Here is a 25,809-nt window from a genome sequence, read left to right as displayed (position 1 = left end):
AGGTGCAAATATTTGTTCAGAAATTCACCTGAACAAATGAAAGATGCCATGAAAAATGCAATGAACAAAATCACATTCTTCTCTGATAATTTTCTTCACTATGTTTTTAAGTTGTGATGCAAAGCTTCCTGTGTGTCTCACCTTGAGCTACTTGTTACCTCTCTTTGTTCACGTCTTGTTCACCTATCCTTTCTTTTTTCTATTTTTTGAGGGACTTATTCTTTGCCTTTGCAGGTTTGCTTGTATTCTTTGAGTAAGTGAGTAAATTCAGAGATCTCTCAGGGATTTAAATTCATCAGATGATGATAGCACTGTCATTTTTCTTCCTTTTTCCCCTCTACATTTTGAGTTGTTCTTTCAGGACAGGCTCCTGTGGCTATGTGGATGACAGTGTGCACGGATCCTCAAAGTGAGACTGTTAAGGTTTTTGCTCTCTAGACTGTGATGTTTGTTAGGTGGCCTGTGCCATAGTACTCAGGTCTTCTCTTTCAAGCTTTTCTTGCAGGATATTTCAAAGCTGTCTGTTTTAAAGTAGAATAAGTGATAACAGGGAGGGAGAAGTTGGGGGAAATGCTGGATTCCATACCAAATGAAACTCAAAGAAGTGCACAGCTTGTTTGGCAGCATTAGGTTCTCTAGTGCACTTTGCAGCACACTTGCTGTGAACTGAGAGCCAGAGACCTTTTGTTCACTGTTTCAGAAAATTTCAGGCCCAGAACTCTGGACAAAACAGTATTTAGACAAAAAACAGTGTATAGGCACTGCTCTGAAAGCCATAGTCTCCCTTCAAATTTTGAGTTTTTTTGGACCATACTCTCTACTATTTTAAGGATCAAAAAAGGATCAAAGATCTTAATGAATGAGATACTTCAAATTGTGAATTATTTGTTCTAGCACTCCTTCACAGGCTGTACCTTCTGCAGAATTTTTCTGGTATTTAGTAACAAAGTAGACAGAGTTTTCTCAAGTAGGTTTGTTTAGTCTGTGTTTAATTTTTTTTTTTTTGTTTTGTCCCCCTCTAGATTCAAAATCTTTACTGATTATAAACAAGACATTCTCTCATGCTGGTGATAAGTCTAAATCTGCCTTGGGACAATTGCCTCTTTCTTAGCATGATGTCAGTGGAAAGCCTGGAATTACTGCCACACAGCAGTTTGCTTTCTCAGCTAGAAAAGCATTGTTGATTGTCAGTGCTTGTTAGGTCCTTTGTATCATAGAAAGTGGTTGTGTATAACATAGAAGTGACATCCTTTGGTCAAATGCCCTGACTCTTTGTGGTGATACCACAATCAGCAGGGTATCATGGTGTGTTCATGGCTTGAGAATATAAAACATATTTTACTGAAGCTAGGCCTTGATCAACTGGAAAGATTTCTTCCTGCTTTCCTTCTTTCTACCACTGTTTTTTTGTTGTTGCATGTTTGTGTCATGCAGAAGTGAAAATGAAACAAAGGTACACAGGTTTTGGGCTGAGACAGATGTATTGGTTGTCAGAGAGGTGTTTCTGCGTGTCCTAACCTGTTCCCCCAGCTGTGTTTTGTGGTTAGAGTAGTAGCCAAAAATATGTCTGGAAAGAATCCAGCATGAGGATAACACTCTTCTCTTAGGAGCATGCAATCTGTATAATTTTTTAAGGCAAACACCTCATATATATTTCTATCAGTTGAGTCTTCAGGAGATTAATATGAAGGGAATCACTGCCTTCCTAAATTTTTCTTCAGCATTTTCCTCTCTTTGCTTAATTGCTGATTGTACTTTTTTAAAAAATAAAAAAGTCCTATCTCCCTATGTGGACTTAGTATCTGATTTATAGAGACAGGATTGTCTTGCATAGTGGACTTTATGAACATGTAATTTCTTATGTCAGTGTAGCATTTCATTAGCATGCTAATAAAAAATGCATCAGTAACGTTGATTTTGTATCGTTTGGGTTTGGTTGGGTTTTTTTGTTTGTTTGGTTTTGGGTGGTGGTGGTTTTTTTAGGGTTTTTTTTGAGCGTAAAAGTCTCTTACAAACATTATTACTAGTCTGAAGGACACAGATTCTCCCACCTCCCTTCCCCTCAAACCCTGTATCCCTGCTTAGCTAATTAAACATCTCTGTACTAGATGGCTGATGATGCTCTAACATGTGTGTACAGACTCCTGGCCTGTTTGCTCAGTCCAGGTAATTGATACTGTGCCTGAAGTCTGATTTGAGCCTTTTGGCCAAGAACTTCAGCATCATGGCTTCAAAATAAAACTGCATGACTTCCACATCTTAATCTAGTGCTCTTTTTACCTTATGAACCACCTGCCTCTTTTCAGTAAGACCTTCATTCATCCCATTTTCCCAGAAGGAAGCTTGCTCCTTTTGTCTTTGCTTTCCTCTTAGAGGGATTCCCTCCAGCTCTGCCATCAGCTGCGTGACTGGGATAATGCTTGTCCTGACCTGATGTCACAGCTGCAGGGGAGCACATCAGCCCCTTCTCAGGTTGGAGCCAGCTTCTAAAGATTGACTCATTGCTGCCATATGACACTGCATGGTTTGCCAAATAACCATTGCAATTTTTCTTGTTCTTTGCATCTGTAGGTGGCCTTGAGTGAGGGGAAGTAGAAATACAAATTTCTGCATAGCGCCTCTGTTATGGACTGGATATATGCATTGTTCATGCCATATTCATCCATCTGAAATCCTGTGGATGTTGAGATTGGAATGGTGAAGACTCTATTTTTTCCTGAAGCTTTAAGTAAATAAAACTAATACATCCAAAGGGATTTTTTTTTTGTCTGTAAAGCAGACAAAAGGTGTTGAAGTCTGGCCTTGTCCTTTTAATATGCCTTCTCCTGCTGTACCTGGTAGAGACTATCACACGTTTGCTGCTGAATGGTTAGAAGAGGATGTGTGCCTGTACCTCATGCAATTCACTTCAGAATTTGGCTTTTTAGCTTGGTTTATCTTTATTATCAGCTTTTCAACTGAGATTTGGGACCTTTTAGTGTTGTGATGGAAGTGCCATGGGTCTCTAATGGAAGAGGAGCCTATGGCAATAGCATTGCCAAGTCTTTTTTTCCTATGCTGTGTTAGAGAGCATTTAGGGTGGCTAAAAATGGATATAAAAAGATACTATTTTTAAGCAGGACTTTCTTTGTCTCAGTCTATTGTAGTAAATTTAGCCTTTCATAAAAGTTGTCAAATTGAATTAAAATAGCGTTAATAATAACTAATGTATGTATTGCTTAAATGTTTTTGCTGAGGTTTTAAAAGTGCCACAGATCACTAAAATGAGGGAAATTGCTGGGTAAATAACTGGTTTCAGTTTGCTGAAGGAGCAGATCAGCTTGCAACAGATTTTCTTCAGGCATAGACGAAAAATCGTGTTTATTTCAGTGTAGTTTATGGCAGGTTTTTTTCAAGGAGAAGTTGAAAAGGATTGTTTTCTTCTTGGAAAATGTAAAAAAAAAAAGAAACTTGATGTTGAGATCAGCTATTTCTACTGATGTAGTGATTCAGAATCTAAAAAGTCACCTCAGGTCAGAGGCTAATGGTAATTCTTCCTTTTGTTTAAAAACAAAGTAATTTTCAATTAAAAACATGATTAATGTGAAACTGAAACATCTAGTATGTAGTTTTATTAGTAACATTCTCTAAATCTTCTAAACCTGGAATGTCTGGAAATGGAATTCTAGTTTCCTTTGAAAGTAACTTGGTACCATTGTGAGTTTGGAAGATAATCCTAAAATGCAATTCTTTAAAATATTGCTTTTTTGGGGGGGATTTTGTTTCTGTTACCCCACCAGTGTTGGAGATGAGGGAGACATTAAATTCTGGACTGTTGTCAGCCTTGCTCTGGCCTGGGTCTTGAAACATTTCAGGGTACCTTTTGTACTGGCAGCTCTATGTATGCATGTGTTATGTGTCAGTGGGGCATGTATGGCAGCTTGGAAAACATTGTTCCAGAAGGAAGGTCCATTTAACCATTCATTTTTTGAATGCAGACTAGAAATGGACAGAAATATTTTGAAGCAAGATAGAAATAGACTGGAAAACATTAGATGAGCTACACTCTGGGGTCATACCATAGACTGGAAACCAGTTATGTTAAATTCTGCCTTCTTATTTATGAAGAATGCTGTATTTCCCTTCAGTATTAAGAAAGTTGCTCCAGCTCTGTCCCAGGGGTGAGATTTTATGATGCAGCTGAGCTGAGCCAACATCTTTGTTTCTGCAGGTTTCTGAACCTTCCTGCACCTCAGTCTTGTGCCTGTTCCTTAGCTGCAGTTCCAACACTCACCTGACCCATCAGTGATTTAATCCACATCCCTAAAGCCACAGAATATTTCTCACTTCTTAAAATATTTGTCTTGTGGTGTTGTAAGAAACTGAGTCTGCCCAAGGAGATGTTGGACAGGCACCTGGCAGTGAAAACAGGGATGAGGGCCAAGTGGATCTGGGAAGGGAAACTGGAGTGAGTCACTGAGGCATCAGAGATTAAGAAGTCTTTTTACAGCTTAGGCTTCTTTGAACAGTTTGCTGTCTTGCAGCCTTTGGGAAGGAACTGTACTTATCTATCTGACAGGGTTGCTAAAAAGACTCTGTAGTGTGTGCATTCAAGGCATCATGGGGTGTGAGAGATTTTATAGGAACAATCCTGCTCACTGTATATGGAATATACTACTACTTTGGCCATGAAACTTTATTTCTCAAGAGACAAGATGTCATAAAGTTTTGGATTGCCAGTGGTGGTGGTGACTCTGCCAGTCACATACCAGCTCTTCTGTTGAAGATGGATGAAGCGCTCTTAGCAATTTTGTGGTAAGAGCAGGGCTCTCTGAGTCATTGAAGGTTGCTATGAGAAACCCAGTAGTGTTTCCATAGGGCATAACAGTGTAATTATAGAAGCTTCATTTGAAAATGGGTGAGGTGTCAGTTATTTGTAGCTCTGCTTCAGAGCAAGAGAAACAATAAATGTGGAAATGATTTTCTCTGCATTTGCATGTGGTCTTCCAGCAGATAGGCTTGGGTTTGCTTTTCGTCTGCTGGAGCTCTTGCTGATCTGGGTGCTGATCTGAGAAGCAGCAATAAAGGACATTCCCTATCAACCCAGAACAATTGCTTTGTAGTTTGGCTTTTGGCTTTTGCAAGGAAAGCAGCAGATCCAAGAATCACAGAGCACATTGCATGAGGGAATGTTATTAAACAGTGAATGCCTTGCTATGCACTGCTTAAAAATTTTGATAAAGCATTGAAGCATTGAGAGGGAATAATCCTGCAACATTTGTAAGGCTGTACATAAGAAACACTGTTTCATTGTAGAACATCCCAGCAGATGTGCTCCCCATCCCAGTGGGAGACTGCCTGGCAGGAGATAGTCTGTAATCAGATCCCTGCAGCTCTGCATTGCTCTGGTGCGTCTGTTCAGAATCTAGCAGTGTCTTGCTTCATTTTATGGTTCATATTGCTTTCTGTGGGATGGATTTCTTCATCTGAAATGAAAATTGGTAAACATGCAAGTCCAAAATAAAGCTTGTGAGTTGGATTTATAAAAACCAATGTTACTGGTTTCAGTCAACTGAAAAATCAATTTAACTGCTTTTTTTTTTGGATGTGAGCTCTAGCTTCTCAAGCTTTAATCAACATAACATAACATTCCCAGACTTTTTTGATAACATTGATTACAAGACTGCAGAAAGTATTTAACTACAATTAGCATTTGAAGCAAAATCGTAGGGGTTGGAAATTATATTATTTTATTGACATTTTGCTCTTAAAGGGGGGAAAAAGTCCATGAAACTTGTTAATAATACCTCCTACCTACTTATCCAATAGAAATAAAAAATTATATGCATGATAATGAAACAGACCAGATAGGCTTTGCAGATAATTTGTAGCTGTCTTAGAATACGGAGGGTAGAATATCTCGGTCTACATGGATAGGAACAAGAAAGAAGTGTTAGAGATTTCCTAAATTTAGTGCTATGCTTTGATCAGTCCTGAGACCAGGGGAAAGAAATTTTGGGTTTGTTTGCAGGCCCCTTAAATGTCACATTTGTGAGGGATTTTTTTGTGGCTAAGTTGCTTAAGGACTTTGTTTACAGTAGGGATTTGACAGGAAAGAATGGAATATTTGTGTTCTGGGTTATCCATCAGTAAAATGTTGTTTATTCCAATTCTTAGTGATAGATTCTGGTAGGATTACTGTGGTATTGACACTGTGGGGGATAAAAACTAAACTGACATATTACAGATCTCTCAGGTGCATTAATTTGTAAAATTATTTGCTCTTACATGATGATTGCCTTTAGAGATTTGCATTTTGCAAGCTTGCTGTGGAACATTCATCCACTCACTTCCATGTCAGGGTTATTAACATTCTTGGAATGGTGTATGCCATCCCTTTGCACTGTCTTACGGCCTTGTGGTTTTATTAATTACACTGAATTCCTCATCCTGGGAATGTCGTGAGTGGGTTATTATTTTTTTTTCTTCCTAGATAATCCTAGCAACCTTTCCATATTCTGTTTTGACCAGTGGCACAAGCATTACACAGCCCCTTTAACAAGAGACATACATTGCAATGGAGATGTAAGGAGAAATAGCAGCAGCAGTAAAACAACTCTGCTGTGACAGTGTACAGGTATAAACAAGGCAGTATATTCACATGTATTGTAAATCTTGTTTTGTGCCTTTTTAGAAAAGAAACAGACTGATTTCAGGCAAACATATGATTGTGAAATATATATTAAGTATAACAGATTTTTTTTAAAAAAAATTTTATCTTGCAGTCTTGCAGCATTTTAATCAAGCAGCCAAGTAGTGAGTTGTTAGGTTGACAATCCAATGAAATCAGCATCTGTCAGTTAATATTTGAGGTTTTAGAGTCACTGAGTAACTAGATTTCCCCATGTTTAATTTAGGTATTTAATTCTTTTAATAGCCAGGAATAGAAATTTTGTATTCTGATATTGTAATTTCTGTATGTTCTTTCATGCTGTCATTCAGTAGAAGAGTAAGTGAAGAGTAATATATAATTTTAGTTATTTGGAGAGAATTTTCTTACAATATCATTAGGTTACCTAATTTCAGAAGCATTGTATGAAAATACTTTATATAATACTGTGTTTTAACCTTTTTCTCTAATGTTTGTTGTGTGCATCCATTTGCTGCAGATCAAATGTAATGTCAGTTTCAAGCAGATGCTGAACTGTTGAATTCATTGTAATCTAGCTAATAGAGGTAACAACAAAGCAAATAGTTTCCTCATAGTAACCTGTGATTATGTGCTCTGTGAATAATACACAGTTAATGGAGAATGTATTAAGGTGTCAATGCAGCATTAGGCACTGAAGTACTGTACTGTCTTATGTTCCTTGAATCTAAGAAGGAACTGGAATATCCTGATCCTCTTAAGCTACTGAATTGAAATCCTGAAAAAGATGTTTTCATGTAATTTGTTTTAATAGACTTTGTAAGCTCAAGGGGATGACTGACACTGCAAGATTATGATGTTACCTTGCCAAGCTGCTTACCAGAAAAAGCAGCAGAATTCTCCTTACACAGTTTGCAAGCAGGCTTTTTTAATACAGATGTTGAACCTTCGGTACAGATGTTGAGTTTTACAGAGGGAATTATCAGAGTGGATGATATGTTGTTTTTTTCCTCTGATTGTTCTGCTTTTTCACCTCTTCCAAAAACTCTTAACTGGTAAGTATTGAGCTTTCATACAGCTCTGGAGATACTTTGTGAAGTACTTATTTGACAAAAACAAGATTGTACTGAAATAGGCTTGTCTAAATATATAGTAGTCTTAGGCATAGAAGGAAAAAAGTAACTACGATAACTATAAAATTTTACATCAAAGTTATGTTAGGAAATGACCTCAGATTACTTTTGTCTTATTATTACTTTTGTCTAGAAAGTGCAAAGCATGCTTGAGGGAAGTGTGATTGCAGGACTCTGACCTGTATTTGTCAGATTTAGCAGAAGCTGTCTGCTAAGCAGCACATCATCTACTGAATGCAATCATATTGCTTTCCCAAATCCACGTTTCTAAAATGAAGTACAAAATGTATGAAGCTGATACTCTTCAACCAAATCAATCTTTCCTCTGGCTATTTTGAAAAGTTTGCTGTCTTGCTCTGAAGATCCTTGTGTTCCTTGGGAAGGGCTGTAAGGTGAAACTTGGCAGTGGGAAAGAAGAACACAAGGGAAAAAAACCCACACCAGCATTCTTTCTCTTGTTTAGTCATGCATAACTTTAGCTTTAATTGTATGTGGATGCATGAGCTCTGTATGAGTGTTCATCTAAAAGATACAGATTTAACTGTGATGATGAATCTTCCCTTTTGATTCTCATACTTTGTAGATTTTGAATCTGAGCTTTACAAAAAAAATCCCTTTTGGGTATAGGTTAGGTAAAGGTGCATTTAAAGAGGCATTGAGAGTTTTCTGTTGAGGTAGAGAAGTAATGGGGTCCAAGCAGTTTGACAGTTACTTCATTTATATAACTTCCTGGGGATAAAAACAACAGAATAAAATTAAATATAGCACTAGCTACCAAGTAATGAGAATATTACTTTTCCTCAAAAAACCCACACTAATTTACAACATTTGTTGACTTTCTTGATGAAACATGAATACTTGTTCAATGGAACAGCATTTTCATAATTTTGTAGAGATCAGAGTTAGAAGCAACCACTATCTGGTAGTTGTACAGAGGGCATTGAATGAAATATTCAGAATTCCTACTTAAAATAACTCGTGGTGCTCCTTGAATATACTTTTCTAGAGTTTTTGCAACCCTTTTTCTGTTCATTCATTTTCATCTGCAATCGTTTTAACACATTGATTTTTCATGTTTAAGAAAATAGAAGATGCAGCCATTGGTAGCCATCCTCCTACTGAATACTTCTGTAACTGGCAATTTTTAACTATTATGGATTTCTTAATAGAAAGGTTGTAGTGTCCCAGTCATGCATGAGGAATAGCATACTGCTATTTCTTATCCCCACTTCAAAATTTTGTATTTTAATATAACTACTATCACATGTTCATATTTATATGAAATACACATATTTCATATGTCTATCAGGAGCTGGGCCAGCATGAAGAGAGAATTGTGAAGACATGTATAAAATAAAACCACTTGGGCACCAGACTGCTTTGTGAATTTACCTAGGTGCAGATCTGCCTTCCTGCCTTCAGCTCACCCACCAGACCATGACTGTACCTGGTGGACATCTGTGTCTTGCTGGCCTCCTTGCTTCTGTCTGCACAGGTGAGCAGTCAGCACTTGGCATATTAATACAGAGCAGATCAAAACCATCATTCACCTAACAGGGCACACCTGTACGCTGCTGATCTTGAGTCTTTGTAGTGAAACAGTAACTTTCAGAAGTCTTTGCTTTGCTCCAAGCATTTATTTAAAGCTCCTGACTTTCACAAAGGCTTCTCCAGTGATTCTTCATTATCAAGGTTGCCTCTAAAGCAACCACTCGTTGAGTTAGTCAGTTTCCATTCTATTATATGCCTCCTTTAACCCAGAGATCTTGACACGGCCATGAGGAAAAAACATGGAACTTGGAGCAAAAGAGGACAGGTAGAGGGAGGAAATAAAGCTGTTCCTAAGGTTTGCATCTCTTTGTTGCAAGGGCATAGTATCCCTGATCTGCTTCTGGACCTCTTGAGTGGTGGTGGTGAGGTGACTGCAGGTCCTCAAACCAGCCTGAAATCTTGAGCTCAGCACATTTGAGGGACAGCCAGGACTAGAGTTCAGTTCTTCATCCCAAAGACTGAGAAACCCAAGCTGTTTGAAAAATGCAACTCCTGTCTTTTTGCTTTATTAAATATGCACACCCACATCTCACAATCCATCTCACACCTGTGAGATGCATCACCAGGAGCTCCCTCTCTGCTGCCACACACTGCACTTGCACCAGCAATTCTCAGGTTTCTGACTTAAATATGTCTTGCTGTCCAAAAGACATAATTCTTGTTTATGAGGCTCTTCTGAACTTTAAAAACTGATGACATCTGTTTTTGCTTCATCTCCCCTTCCTTTCTTTTTTTAAATGTTATTGTTTGTTTCCAGTGTGGTAGTGTGTCACATACAAAGGTGTATTGGGATTTTTGAGGAGAATATTGAAAGTTCAATGTATGTTCATAAGAAAGTATTAAAGAGCCTGTGGGCAGATATTGGAGATAATTAGGAACTAGCTGGAACTGCTGCAGACTCGAGGGATGTTTGCAGGCTGCAGAATGTTCCTACGGGAAAGAAATTGCTCTGTAATTACAGGCAAGGTCAGAGCAGTCAGTTCAATGGAAAAGAGATGGTGAGAGCTGGGGCGCCCTCCCATGAAGGTCTTGGATTATTATTAGTAAGACACAGTTGTTGCCACTTTTTGATGAAGTGCCTGGTGAAGTATACATTGTCTAGGGCTTTTCTGTGCTGTGAGGATTGCAGCCTTTTCTTGAGAAAGAAGATTGACACTTATAAGTTTCAGAAATATATTGGTCACACTTCACGTTTCTTTGAATCTCTGAAGTGTTTGGTTCTGTTTTTCAGTGGTGTAAATCTCCCAACTCTTTAAAAGGCTAGTACGTGTTATTTATGCATTTTCATTTCCTGAAACAGTTTTTTTTCAACACCTGTCTGGAGTATTTCACCTCACTTCTGTTAATTTGAAAATGAGGCATATTTTCTTGGCTAATGGGTAGCTTTGGCTCCAGGACATCCAAACCATCTTAAATTCATCCTCAAGAGGAAAGACTTTGCTTCTTTTTCTTCTAAGGACAGTCCCCTGAGTTCGGAAATATTCTGTGTCCAAACTTTATTATGAATAGTCTTCAAGTGGCAACACTAGTTGCAGGTACTCTTCCCTTCTGTTTCTCACTTGTTTTGTACCTTTTCCAGTTTGCCAGTGCGCCTGAATGTGGGACAGCACTGAGGCTGTAGCAGGGATTGATTCTACTTAGAAGAGCAAAAACTTCGGGGCACAGCTCAAACTCATTGAAATTCCTTGTCACAATTCCTAACCCTTTTGTGCATGGTGAGTTCAGGAGGGGTAGCTCTCTTAAAATCTAAAAGTTGCTTTTTTTGGAGAGTAAGTTTTCAGTGAGATTAACTTCCAAGCCAGATGATTTTTATTTCAGGCTTTTTAGGAAAGTAGTTACTCTTGTTAAATAATTTTCTTTCACTTTTTTGATGGGATTGTTTAATGAATTTTGTTAATTTAGAGATTGGACTAAATAAACAACAAATTGTATCCTCTTACCAGCTTCTATCCCTATAGTATTTAGCCTGTAATACAGTAACTCTGTTACATGATAGAGTAAATTTTGTTCTGTAGTGTTCAGCAGTGACCTTGGAGGTTGCTGCCACAGTCCCCATTTGATATCTGGTGGGGTCATCTGCCATCAGCTTGTGCCAAACCAGTTGTGGCTGGCACTTTTAAAATACTTTGCTATCTTCATGGACACTGATATACATTTTTTCCTTCTTAGACTGCAAAGGGAGGGAAAACTACAGTTTCCTTTCACCTTATGCAGGTTTGGCAGGTAGGGAATCTGGCTAGGCTGAAAAATCCTGAAGTCTTTTCAGGCTCTTTATCTTCTATTTATTTCCTTAAGATGTTTGGGCCGTCAGAATCTTCCAAAAGCAGGCTGTGAGTCTTTATTTTTTTTGGTTTCTTGGAGATAATAATTCACAAATAGTGTGTATACACTTCACTTTTCCTTCTTTGCTTTCCTTCCCTTCCCAGTCCCCTTTTATCCTTGCCTTCAGATTCTCTGCTCTGCAGCCTTGAAGAGTAGGGGTTTGAATAAATATGAAATGCTGAAGAGCTTGCTGCAGTATTGGTACATTTGACTGTGCTTGGCTTCTTTCTGTCAACAAAAGAGACACCTCAATGAAAGACACATGAGGACAAACAAATATTTTTCTGATTGTCCAACTGGCTTAACACCCTTTTAGGATAAGTTAGTAGGAACAAAAGATAAAAATGATGAATTAAATATTGACACTACAATAAGAGAGCTAATGTTTATAAGCTCATTTTTAAAAATTAATACCTAAATTTTCTGTCATGCAGAAACATAACTTGCTGCTGGGTTTTGCATTTGGGAAGAGCTATGCTTTCAAAGCAAAATGAAATAAAATAGTTGTGGATCCTGCTTTCCTGTGTCACAGGTCTAATATGTTTTTGTCTCATTAGGTGTCTGTACTTAAATGTTTTACATCACTGGGCTTAGACTCAACAGTATTAAAGGATGAGTTCAAGTAGCATCTCCCTTTGTTAAAGGGAAAATTCAGAGAAAAGATATTTTCAACTATGTTTTAAGTAAGAATGAAAGTAGAGAATTCGTTGATATTTATTGTCCTAGTAGTGTCAGAAACAATTTCCCAGCAAAATCACTGGGAAATTGTGGTGCACTTCTGTGATTAGTCCTTGCACTGCTGTGGAAGGAAAGGTGCATAAAATTTGATTTTAAACAATCTTCAGTTAAAAATTTAGTTAGAATGAGTTCCATCTGGAAGGCCAAGCTCTCTTTGTATGGTGAGCCCAAACTGACTTTGGACTAGTAGTCGGACTGTGCAGGTAACACCCAGCTCTTCTATCATGCTTTTTATCCTCTGCTATTACACACTTCACAACACAGGTGGAAGCCATTACCCTGGTGTTCCATGATGGGAAAAAACAAGACAAAGAGCTTGGTTTCAAAATATGAAAATGAGCAGAACTGTGAGGCTGCTGTAATGGTGGCAGAAAGGGAGTGTCTAAATTACTGATTTTTTTAGAGGGAAGACTAGCACTTGAATCTTTTAGTTAGGTTATTTCTTAGGAAAGATAGAGTGCATGGAAATGAAGAAGAAGGGAATGGAAAGCATTAATATTTAATATATGTAATCTTAATTCAGCCTGTATTTTGAGTGTTTGATACTATAGTCTTAAAAGTCTTTTTTTTTCTTGTCTCTGAATATAAAGATAGTGTCGATCCTCAGTGATTCAAAGGTAAAATATTCTCATAGGTTGTATTGTATTGGGAAAGTATTTGAATAATGGCTGATTTTCTAACTTTTGTAGTTATTTTAGATTTTCATCTCTCCCTGACCAGCATTTCTAATGCAGTTAGGATATTTTTAAGAGCAGAAGCTTTTGGTCTGTCTGATCTTGAAAGTGATGGTAAATGGGACTAAGGTGAGAGAAGGTTATTGACCAAGATGCAGATGAGTCCTTTTCTCAGCCTTGTTAATCTTATATGCAGTGAATAAGGACAGAAGTTGCACACAGATTTTATGCAAAGCCACTGTATCTATAGTTACCTGTATTTTAAAATCCACTTGTAAACTCATGATTCTTGTACAGTTCAAACAATTCTGTTTAATGCTTATCTCTGCTCTGATATTTCAGAGACTTTGTTTTCTCAGTAAACATTTTTTTATTTATTTCTGTGTAGGATTAGTAAAGGCTTGCATCATAATACTCATGCTGCTAAGATAAAATGTCAACTTTTGAATGCAGATGTCTGTTAGGAAGATGTCAGTGGGTATGGAAACAATGGCACTGATCCTTCAGAGGATCAAGTTTGCTTATAGGATAAAGTTTGTCTACAAACCGTTGTACTCTGAAAGTTTTTTTGTGTTTTCCTATATATGAACTTTCTCTGGGCTGTAATTGATAAGCACCAGAAATTTGGAAAGGTGACATTTGTCATATCATCATCTTGCCATGATGAAAATGAAAATTAATAGCAGCCATTATTTTTAAAACTTCAATGAGGTGTAGTGCTGAAGAGGTCTGGCAGTGACTCACCAAATCTCAGGGATAGTGCTTCTGATAAGTCAGCCAACTGTGTAGTGTTGTAAACTACTTTACAACTTTGCCTTTGTGTCTGTAAATTTGTTTTCTTATCTAGTCTCTTTTTTTAAACAAAATTAAGTAATATGTCTATGCTAGAATGAAATAAGTGGTTAATTACAGGAAACATGAGGTTAGTATAGTGCTTTATGTAATAAAGACAAGACCATTTTTACAGCTCTGATGAATATTATGAATGCAGCTCTGAATTTAAATGAGCTCTCTAGCAGTAACTGTGTAGATGCAATAACTGTGCATATGTGTGCACTTTGGATACAACTGCTGGAATATCCTGAATGGCCTTTTGCTTGGTCTCTTGTGCTTTATTTGTATACACTCTTCTGTACAAAATTGACTTTGGGGAATTTTTCTCCCTTTTTTTAAATGGAGATTTAAGCAGGATTTGAATAGTTTTAAATTCATCTGTATTGATTCAGACTTTAAAGCTTTAATTTTGAAGTACCTTAGATCTCTTCAAAGCAGTAGTTTAAGCCCTGGAGGAATCTTCCCAGTCTCTTTGAGACTGATAAGTTCAGTACTGTATTTTCATGGTTTGGAGCATCTTTTCTGGGAGGAAAGTCTGAGAGCTGAGACTTCAGCCTGGAGAAGAAAAAGCTTAAGGAGATCTTCTTCTTGTGTACAGTTGATGGGACGGAATTAAATGAGAGAGACAGGCTCTTAATGCTGCTATCCAGTGACAGAACCAGAGGCAGTGAGAACAAACTGAAACACAGATGGTTCTCTCTAAACATCAGGAAACACCTTTCTGTGAGGATGACTGAGCACTGGCACAGGTTGCCCAGAGAATTCATAGGGTTTTCATCCTTGGAGATATTCAGAAACTGCCTGGATACAGTCCTGGGCAACTGACTCCAGGTGACCCTGCTTGAGCACAGTGGTTGGACCAGGTGATGTCCAGAGGTCCCTTCCAGATCAGCCATTCTGTGATTCTGTTTGTGTGCCTCGGGGTCTAACCCTGTGCCTGCTCTATCACTAACATCTCCCTTCCCCATCTTCACTTGAGAGTTGTGAAATCTTTAAGACTTTGCCCCAGAGACTGTGCCCAGGAGAAAGCTCTTCCCTGTAGAAGTGTGTTTGGAATAGTCTTCCCCCTCCTCTTCTCCGCCAAGTATCCTTCCCAGGATATCCTTCCCTTCATTAGCTATACACGTCCATTGTGAAAAGTTTGGGAATTTTGGAAGTGAAAAAGAAAACTCTGTAATTCGTCTTTGTGTGTCTATCAAATACAAATATACCAAATGTGTATGTTCTGAGTAATGTTTTTTTCTATATATAATACACTGTGTAGGAGGCCAATATAAAATTCTTAATCATAATACTTCAGTTACTGTAACAGTAGTACCAGTATCTTTAACTTGTTTTGTGACATCTTTTATTCACTTTTTTCTTTTTATGTGTGTGTGCTTTGCCTTGCAGAGTTGGAAGAATCCAGGGATTTCAAGTTTTGAGTAGCGGGCGTCTCACAAGATTACCACACCCAAACTGAAAAGGGAGATGCAGCTCTGAGTACCAGATTGGTGTGTGCACTGCATGTACATGAAAACATACATGTTTTTGTCATCACGTAGACTTGCTCTGGCATATTCCTGAGAGCTTTGCAATTGATGAAAATTAATTTGATAACCAGATGGAGCACCTTCGCAGCACAGGAATCAGTAATCTATGGAAAGACACCTGCCAGTAATGTTCAGCTTTCCACATGGTCTTCACGGGTGAAAAAAATCTGCAAGAAGAGAAAGAAAAAACACCCTCTGTGCAGAAGAAGCCAAATAAATACCTCCACAATCTAAATCGATAGCTGTGAGGGAAACAGAAGAATCAAGAGGGCAGAGGAAACTGATTTAGTTCCAGCAGAGGAATAATGTATGGTCTTCGGCACGTTTTGCTTTGGGCTCAGTAGATTGTGAATGGACAATAAATGGTGACCTTCTGCTGAGCAATGATGACTGGAAGTAAATAAGTTGAGGAACTATGGGACAAGTCTGGGCATTGAACTGAGCAAATCTCGCCATCCTTCTTGAGTTAACCAGGTCATCAAACTTGCATATCCTTTCTCCCTCTCCTTTTTCCTCTTTTCACTTAGTGTGATATAAATACTAGCTAATTGAGCTCATAAATGTTATTCAAATAAAACGATTGGAATACTTCATATGTTTCCTTCTTGTACAGCTGCAAATGTTGTGTCTGGAACTATGAATCTGTGCTGTAGACAAGCATCAAGAAGGAAAGATCCTATCAAACAAGCAAGGAAAATACCTAGAGAAATAGTGAACCCAGGAAGTCAGATTTTTAATGCTGCTTCACTTTCTTTTTTAGATGATTATATTTCTTCCTTCCCTGAATTTTAGAAGATTTTGAAAGAGTGCTTACTTGATGTGCTTTAATTCTGGCATTTGTTTTTTATGGTAGAATGAAAAGTCTGTGATTCCTTGTAGCAGAAAAAAAGGGAAAAGTAAAGGAAAAACAGCTTGACATTTTAGCCCGTTTCGCAGGAGAGAGAACTTCATGGTTCACCTGAGGCAAACTTACCTACTTTGAAAGCTAAAAGCTTTAGAGCATTTTTGATTCTGCTATAAATGAAGAGGGGGTTCTTTTTCATTCGTGTGTGGCAGCAAAAAGTGGGAAAGCAGGCAAGATAGCGTGATAAACAGTTCAGGCTGTGTTGGGTCTCTGGTGGAAAAAAAGTGCTGCGGTGAAAATTGGATTGGCTTTGGATTGCAAAAACTTTTGAGTCCAACGAGCGGTTCAGTACCAAGAGGGATTTCCCAACTGGCCTGGCACACCAGTGCCTGCACAAGTTCGGGTCTGTTGTTTCACACGGTTTGTGTGCCTTTTTTTCCCTTTATGCAATCTCTTTCAGCTTTAGCAGCAGAAATACATCAGATGGAAAAGATATGCCAGAGGGCAGCTTGGAAAAGAGGAATGTCATGTATATACATATATATGTATGTGCGTGTGTTTAAATTTCTGCAACTGAACTTTTGAAGAAAATCTGACTGGAGGAAGTTTTAAAAGCCTTAAGTTACTTGAAACCTACACATTTGCAACTCTTTGTCTCTGGAATTGCATTACGCTAAACTGGAATCTCAGGCTGAATAAAGATTATATCAAGTTGAGCAAAAAGATGACTTAACCATTTCTTGAGCGCCTCTTATGAAGTAGCTGTTTCTCCAAAGGATAAGTGCACCCCCACTCTACAGACTCAAAACAAAAATGAACCTGAATTTTTTTTTAAGTGTTACTTTTTCTTAGCCAACTGCCATCATCTTTTATAGAGGAATTTTTCACTATGCATTTGGTGGATATTTATAAACACTGACCCCATCCTCCTCCCTTTCAATGATCTATCCAGGTCAGTCTTATCAATAAAAAAAAAAAAAATTGATTTAAATTTTGTGCACTAGACATATTACTTTCTTATGTCAAAAAATAAAATATTTAAAAAAGCATGTATGCAGCAGTGGAACATGGGCCTGTTCTTTGCAGCGATTCCAACATCCTCTGCCTCTCCTGGAAAGGCAGAGTCCCCAAAAGTGAGAAGGAGAAACCGGTGTGCAGGAGGCGGTACTATGAGGAAGGCTGGTTGGCAACGGGCAATGGCAGAGGAGTTGTAGGCGTCACCTTCACTTCCAGCCATTGCAGGAGGGACAGGAACACCCCTCAGAGAATCAACTTCAATTTGAGGGGCCACAACAGTGAGGTAAGCAAATGTGTGTTACACTCTAAAGAAAATGATAGCTACCTTTTTTTTTTTCTTCTTTTTTTTTGGAATTTTTTTTTGTGGTTGCCTATTTTTTTCTTTTTTTTTTGTTTAAGTATGTCTGCTTGGAATTTGACAGAGTGGTGTGAAGGAGGCTCAAGACGAATCCAAATAGGATTTGGGTCAACTGGAATTTTTTCTGGCAAATTCAAGCCTACACGACTGATGGTGGGAGGTTCTCTGGAAATGTGTCTTGTTTTGGTCTGGCCTACTTACTCCTTCACTCCCCAGCACCTGCCAGTTTCCAAGCAAATGCAATAAATGCATGTTAATGGAAGTTAAAAGCTGTGATAGTTGACTGCTTTCACACGGTAGTGAAGTCTGGCTTGGAAGACTAATGGAAAGGCAGGGCAGTGGGAGAAAAGCTTGCTTGAAGTCTGCCAGGTTTTCAGAAGCTGCAAACTGGAACGGCCTGTGACAGGAGATAGCTGTTGTATCTGGAAAAACTTTGTTAGAAAAAAGACCAAGAGTGACTTCTCAGTGAAGTGCTGAGGTGCCTTGCAGTAAAATGCCGTAACTTCAGTGTGCAAAGCATTGTCCTGAGTACAATCATACAAAAGCTTTTCCCTTCATGTTTTCTGAAAGGCATAAATCTGTTGGTATAAAGTGGTATTTCAGCTGTGTTTTACCATCTTCCTGGCACCCATCTCTTTCTCCGTATAATGCTTCATGGAAAGTGCAGGTGATGCCCAGTAGCCTAGCAAGTGTCTTAGACTACAGGGTTTGTTTCTGCTTTTTAGTTTGGATGTGCTCTTTGAGAAGAATCTGTTCAAATCAAAGATTTGCTGCTAGGTTGGTGGGTGGAATGAGATTTTAAGTACTGTAATGAAAACCAAAGATACACCAAAGTTACAGTGTGTTTTTTCTTGTCTCTTTTGCTATTTATTGGGTGGACTCAGAGAATGTATGTTGCCCTTTCAACCCAAGCTGCACCAGAGTTTCAGAAGTGTGTATTTTTGGTTCTTGTGTAACATTAGTAACAATCCTCTTTTAAGCAAAAACAGGGAGCAGCAATCAAATACTTAGTCTGAAGTAATTGCTTCCACATGCTTTGTGTGTATGGAGGTTTGTGGGTGTATGGTAAATCTTACAGACTTATATATGTATAGATGAAAGACAGATTAATGTACATATTTGTATCAGTTTCATTCAAAAAAATTACAGCCACATTTTCCCAAAGGGAAGAATGATACTTGAATCCAGTATTTTGGTTTAAATGACAGCTAGTTGTCTGTTTAATTTTCAATTACAAATTGCATATTATTTTTAAGTGTGTGTGACACAATAATCGCTTTTAATTTCTCCATATTTTGTTATCTAAATTTTCAGTGAAGCTGGGCACTTGTTTCTCTTCTTTTGTGTAATATATGTTTTGGGAACAATATAGGGAGTTTCTGTTTCTGTGAAGTCTTATTGCACAACTTGGAAATACAAGACTAGGTTTCAGTATGTGTCCATTTAAGTGGAGAAGGTGCTCATGTGCATGCTGCCCTTTGGGTTTGGCTGGTTTTGCTTTCTTTACTCCGTTGGCCATTAGAGTCTCTTTCTGGGTCATTGCATCATTACTGTGTGGATTTAGATATCCTGTTTGCACATCCTTTCAGCTAACAGTGATTGGCATGAGAGAGAGACTCAAATGAAATTAAACTTCTCTATTTGAATATTTTTGTTGTTGTTGTTTGGGTCAAGCTTGTGATTAATAAAGAATTGTGTTCCTGTAAGTAGTCCTCCAGGCAGCAGGAATTGTGTCAATGACCAGAGTAGAGACTGCCAATTTATGTCTCTCTAACACAAAACTGATGTGGTGGGATATGACTGAAGGAAGAGAGAAGTGGCTTTAGTGGAACTCTCTTTCTGTGATGAGTCTGTGGCTGCTATCAGATTTCCCTGCTCTCGTGTATTTCTGACCATCGTTGTAAGTAAAAGTTCATTTTTACAAGACGATGTGTTACACAGTGCTATTCACCAGGTTTACTCAATTTAATCCTTTTATAGGAGAATCCCACTGATTTGGATAGGAATGTTAAAGATATATAGTTGAGTGGACAGCAAGATTCTTTCTTTAGAAAACACCTTTTCTTCTAAGTCAGTCTGCTGAAAGATTCTTGAAAGAAAATATTGAACATCAGTGCTTATTGCTACTATTTGCATAAGAAGTAAATGTTTTGTTTTCTTATTCTCCTGTTAAAAAAAGCTAACAACAACATTGTCTCTATTGTGTACCATCATTTATAATGGAAAATGTTGATTTTGCAAGCAAGCACTTGCTGGTGCGTGTGTCTGATTCAAGCCATGTTTGTTGCACAGAGTGGGCCCTTAGATTGTGATTGACTTAAAACTCATAAGAGTCTGTTTGATTTGCTGGCCAGTTTTAGAAGCATATTGTATTGTCTTGTTCCCAGAAATGGTGATTTATACGTACTTCAGAGTTTATTTGTAAATGGTGATTTAGACCTGTATTTTTCTCTGGGATAAAGCTAGGGTGCCAAATGAAGTTTATTGCTTTTCAGTCATACAGTGCTACTTCAACATTAGTATGTGTTCAATTATTGAGTATAAAATGCTGAAATGAACAGAATGGAAGAGTGACAATATAGAAGCAAAATGTTTTCCATTTAGGGTGTAATTAACAATCTGCTGTGGGCAGAGCACTACATTGTATTTCAGTTTTAAAGTGAAAATCTAGAAGAAGAGGTAATGTGGCAGTGCTGTGCTTCTGGTAAGAATGAGAGACTATTTTTAAGTGAGTCAAGAAGGTGAATGCTTGTGATGGATTTTTGCAATCTTTTTATGACTGCTGAAGAGATTCACTGAAATGTTTTTGGTTTCTTTTCTTGATTCTAATAACATGCCTGTAGCCTATGAGAACAGACAAGAATGAGGAATCCCCAGGACTGAATCACTGATTTGCATGTTATAGTGCTGGATTTGAATGACTCATCATGTTGAACAATAATTGAGAATTAAAAGCATTTTGGTGTGAGCCACACTTGTGTTTCTACAATTGTTTTGCTTAGTTGTTAGAGTTTGCAACAACCTCTTTTTTTGTAGTTACTAAGGAGAATCACAAAATTAAAATAAGCATATTCCACTTATTCTGTGGCAAGGGGTGAAAATATTGCATTTTGTATACAGAATGTGTGACCAGTAGGCTCTGAAGCATGCCAGACTGAGTATTTTTTTTGTAATGCTACAGAGATACCAACTTTCAGCATCTGATCCATCTTGAGTTTTCTGGGGAGAGATTTTCAGGGGGCTCTGTGCAAGATAATCGGAAAAAAAAGCCCGAACTTAATTTGGGAGGTTTCAATTAGCCTTATAGAGATTTTTCCTTCCAGTGAAATATTTTGCAAATCTAATTGTTTGGATGGTGCTATTGTAAGTGTTTCTTCTCATGGTTTCTGTTGTGTCTATCTTATTAAGATGGTATCAATTTTCATGGCACTTAATGTTTCTTAAATTGCTAGTGCTTAAAAAAATGTTTTGCAGGTGTACATTTGCTTTTGACTGTGCTAAATAAAAAGACATCTTTGATATATTTAATAAGAATCAGTATGCTAATTGCTAGACTGAAGCATTAAAAAGTATTACAAGTATATGCAAATTTGATGCAGTGAATTAAATAACAAGCTGAATACATTATTGAGCATATATAACATTTTTTACTGTAAAGATAAAGGAAATTATTTATTTACATTTGTCATTATTTGAATGTTCCAAGCACATGTCTATAGCTGCAAAAAACCCACCCTGTTTCATTTAGCACAGGTTTTAGTAGATAGGGATGTAAACCTTTCTCAGCTGGACTGTCAAATTAATTAGTTCCAGCTTTTCAAAGGAACACTGTCCTTTAAAAATATTCAATACATATTGGTTTTCATACTACATTAGTTATGGAAGTCTGCACAGTTCTTGGTTTTTTTTTGGTTTAGAGTAGAAGGAGCTTAAAAATGTTTTTTTCCTGGTTTTAAAAAGAAAGAAAGCTTTACTTTATCCTGTCCCATTTTTTTTTTTAGGTTTTATGTATCTTGCAGAGCAGATTTTTTCCAGCAGTCTATTGCTTGTTTAGGAAATATATTTTAAAAACCCGAACAAATAAGCCTTTTCAGTAGTGTTTCTTGGTTTGTAGTGTCACTAGGAAGAATACAGAAAGGCAATACATGGAAACTTGTTTGTTTGTTTGTTTAAACTTTGTTTTAATGTAACTGGGATTTGAAAGTTAAATGTGATTTTTATTATGATTCAGAAAAATTGAATCAGCATGTGACTCTTTACAGTATGGATCCCTTGTATCAGATGTTGCTTTCAGACACAGCTGGAACACTTGTTACTGGTGCATAATTAAAAAATCCTGAGTAGAATGATGCCATGATGATGCCTTTTGGCTTTAGAAGTCTCAGTGGTACAAGACATACGCTGTTGTAAACTGCAGTGGTACTGCAGATCTCTTCTCTGTTTTTCTGTCACTGCACAAAGAAGACAGGACGTTTGTTGGCAGAAATACTGTCTCTTTGTTAAAGCAAGCCAGTGTAATTGGAAAAGACAGGCTTTTGGGCATACAGGGTTCTGAAGAAGGACTTGTATTTCTGAAAGCCTGTGTGGTTTTTACATCCCTCCTACCTGATACAATGCTAAATGTTTCCTCAAACCATGCCCTTCCTCTGTCCTTAAACCATTAAGGCTACAAAAATATAATGCTGCAGAGAGGCAGAACTAGTGGGAAGTGACTTGTAGGGCAATAGGTGCCGTGCCTGGCTGTGCTGGCTCAGTTTGATTTGTCCTGTGCCTGCTATTGCCAGGCTGTTCTGATTGCCTGGCTGCAGAAAGGACAGACACGTTGGGCTTTCATGCAGGCTCCTTAATGCACCTCCTTGAGCTGGCTGCTCTGCACTTAGTCTGGCTGCTTGAGTGCTTTTATTTCTTCAAGCAAATATTAAAAGTAGCAAAATACACTTTAAACCTTTTTGATAGTCTTTTGCCAGTCTTTTCAGCCTTTGCTGAAGTTTAAACGTGCTCCATGGCATGCAGAAGTGTCTTTCATAGCCTTCTCTTAGGGGAATTGTTAAAGAAAATAAATGGAGCAATGAGTTGGAAATGGTTGATCCTTTTCCCTTAAATGACAAATAGGAGTCTTGCTGTTTCCCATTGCTGTGCCATGTATCAATTTGCAAATGCCAAGGTATGGCCTAAACTTGTGTACCAGCACACCTCCTGTATAGCTCGTTCACTCTAAGAACTGTGGCCACTTTCAGTGACACTTTTTCTTTCTGCTACTGGGCTTTTTTTTTCCCCAGCCACACTCAGCTCCTACTTTCACAAATATTTTTGTGAGAAGCCTTTTCTTTCTATCTATTTTCCTAAATTGCCTCAGAATCCCAGCCTGTCTGTTCAGTGTTTGTTTTATGCAGTTGTGGCTTTCAAGCAACCCATCCAATATTGCCACAATTGTTGCTGAGTAATGAGAGTTGGTAATGCTGCATTGATCTGCTCCTTGGAAATAGTTCTTGTAGGTCATGCAGCAGTTTGTTTCCTGCAAAGGTTAGGTCATCAGCTTTGGAAAATTTTAAATTACAGTTTTTCTGCTTTGTAGTAATAAGCATCTAGATAACTACCCCGAAAGCTAAGCAAACAAGGAATATATTATATATATATTGTGTGTGTATATATATAATATATATACATATAATATTATATATATAATACTGTCAGCTACTATATATATACTATATATATACATATAATATTATATATATTATATATATAATACTGTCAGTTTTTAAACAAAGTTAATTATATTTGTAAGTGGGTCATCTATGCAGTTCAAAGTTTTGTCATGACATAACATGTAGCTAAAGTTTTGTTGTTAGATAATTCTACTCAAAAAGTTTGAAGTGGAATCAAGCTCACCTATATCAGAAATTACCACAAGTTTTTATTGAAAAAATTGCTGAAAGATAACAACATGCATATTTGAAGATAATAACATGCCTGAGGGGCATTTCTTGCTTTTTGAATTAGGGTGAAGGTACTTTGTTGTTCTGTATAAAAGCAGTTGTTCCACATGATAATTTGTGTGTTCAAGGGAAATAAAGGCATTTTCTTTAATATAAATTTAATAATGAGGACCTATTGATGTACTGAATAGATTAGATTACTCACTTGTTAGACGGTGGACACCTAAGCTTGGAATATGAGCACTTTCTGAGTAAAGTGTTCAATAAAGAATTTAATATGAACTTCTGAAGGCCTTGTATAGCATACATACATATTGAGCATCTGAATAGTGGAGAAATTAGATTTTATGATGGCACTTCTGAGCCATAATAATCATTAAGGACACTGCCTTAGTTTAAACAGTTCCCAGAGGAGTTCATCAAATTACAGATAGTCTGAACAGATAAGATACCCATTACAAACTATAAACATTTCACAATATAATTGAATGTAGTGTACCAAGTAACTGCTTGTCAAGTGTAGCTAGAATGTAGTAGGACAGACAAAAGATATTTTGTAGGCACTTATCCTTGGGCAACCAGCATCTGTGCTTTAATAGCAATCCTTTGTGAACATGCATGAACTTCTGAGGGAGTTCTCAATATCCTCTTTGCATTAAGAACTTCTTTAAAGAGAAGTAATCCACTTGTGTAATACAAATGTTATGGGAAGTAATGAAAATGAAGTTGAATTGGGGAAATTGTTGTGCATTTTCAAAAAGAAATGCTGGTTTATGGTTTTAATTGGAATTGTGATATTCCAGTTCTAGAATTACATATTCATATACTGGGAAATAGTATCCTTATGCATTGATTTTTCTATTATTATTATTATTCTTACAATTATTCTATTATTATTACTATTATTTTAAGGAAATTAAATGTACATAGATGAAATAGTATCCTTATGCATTGATTTTTCTATTATTATTATTATTCTTACAATTATTTTACTATTATTACTATTACTATTATTATTACCATTATTTTAAGGAAATGAAATGTACATAGATTACTTTACTAATGAATAAAACACAGCTTTTTGTTTGCCCTAATCAGAATGTTGAACATGAGCTAGCAGTGTAACCCTTACTGCAAAGAGGGCAAACCAAGGTGTCCCTGGTGGCACCAGGAGAAGCACTGCCAGCTGTTTGAGGCAGGTGGTCCTTACCCTCTGCACAGCCCTGGTGAGGCCACACCTGGAGGATCATGTTCTGGGATGGGGGTTTCCCAGTCAGAGAGGTCAGTGAAGGGCCACAAAGATGATTGAGGGACTGGAGCACTTCACCTGTGAGGAAAGACAGAGAGCTGGGACTATTCAGCCTAAAGTGAAGGTCCAGAAGAATCTTATTAATGTATGTAAATACCTGCAGGGAGGGCGCAAAGAAGATGGAGCCAAGCTCTTTTTGGTGGTTCCCAGGAACAGAGGTAAAGGGCACAAACTAAACTGCAGGAGGTTCCCCATGAACATCAGAAAATGTTTTTTTGCTGTGAGAGCAGGTGGCTTAGATAGCCCAAAGAGTTTTTGGAGTCTCCATCCTTGGAAATAATGAAAAGAACAACCTGAACACAGTCCTGGGTAAGTAAATCCACATTCCTGCATGAGCAGGGAGCTCAGAATTTCCAGAGGTTCCACCCCAATCACTGCAACTCTGTGAAATCTATTTATGAATCTAAGTGAAATCTCTTGCCCAAAAATTGGTGAAGCAGCAACAAAAAACAGCTTTTGAAGGCAGGCAGGAAGTGCTAAGTATACAAAAGTGTGGAAAGAATCCATTCAAGTTTGGCTAAAGTGAGAACAAACGGCTGTGCTAGAAGAGGAGGATTTTTTTTTGAGGAGAAATCCGTATGGTTTTCCAAGTAGTCAAAGAGTTGGAGAGCATAGTCAAAATCCGCATGCAGAGTTACAGGCAGAGGTTATTAAAATGCAGAAGCAAGTCAAGCTCTTGGATGTGAGTAACTTCATAAGAGAAACAGAATTTGGGAAAGAAAATTGTCATTGAGCTGAAGAGAAGGAACTGTTTAGATGCACAAATAATGGTGTTTGAAAAGTTTTAGAAGAAGCTACAGAATGTGAATCTGTAGTAAACTGTAGAAACCTACAGCCTTGCTTCAAAGTGATAAAAAAGCTAAATGTAGACACTGAAAGATCAAATTTCTGCAGGAAATTGTATCACAAGGTAGCAGTGCCCCAGTTACT

General features: G+C 37.6%; 1 protein-coding gene across 1 annotated transcript in view; it reads left to right on the top strand.

The window, feature by feature from the left end:
- The first annotated feature begins 9,096 nt into the window (after positions 1–9,096).
- The window catches only part of TULP4 (TUB like protein 4), a 130,923-nt gene continuing 114,210 nt past the window's right edge, over positions 9,097–25,809 (top strand). The window contains 2 exon segments of the mRNA XM_039706798.1: positions 9,097–9,256; positions 15,273–17,556. Coding sequence (XP_039562732.1) covers positions 17,305–17,556 — 252 coding nt within the window. The 5' untranslated portion in view covers positions 9,097–9,256; positions 15,273–17,304.

Source organism: Passer montanus, unplaced genomic scaffold, assembly GCF_014805655.1.
Source record: "Passer montanus isolate IOZ18808 unplaced genomic scaffold, ASM1480565v1 scaffold2, whole genome shotgun sequence".
NCBI lineage: Eukaryota > Metazoa > Chordata > Aves > Passeriformes > Passeridae > Passer > Passer montanus.
The sequence above is the reverse complement of the archived record's forward strand: the minus strand, read 5'-3'. Positions and strand labels throughout refer to the sequence as shown.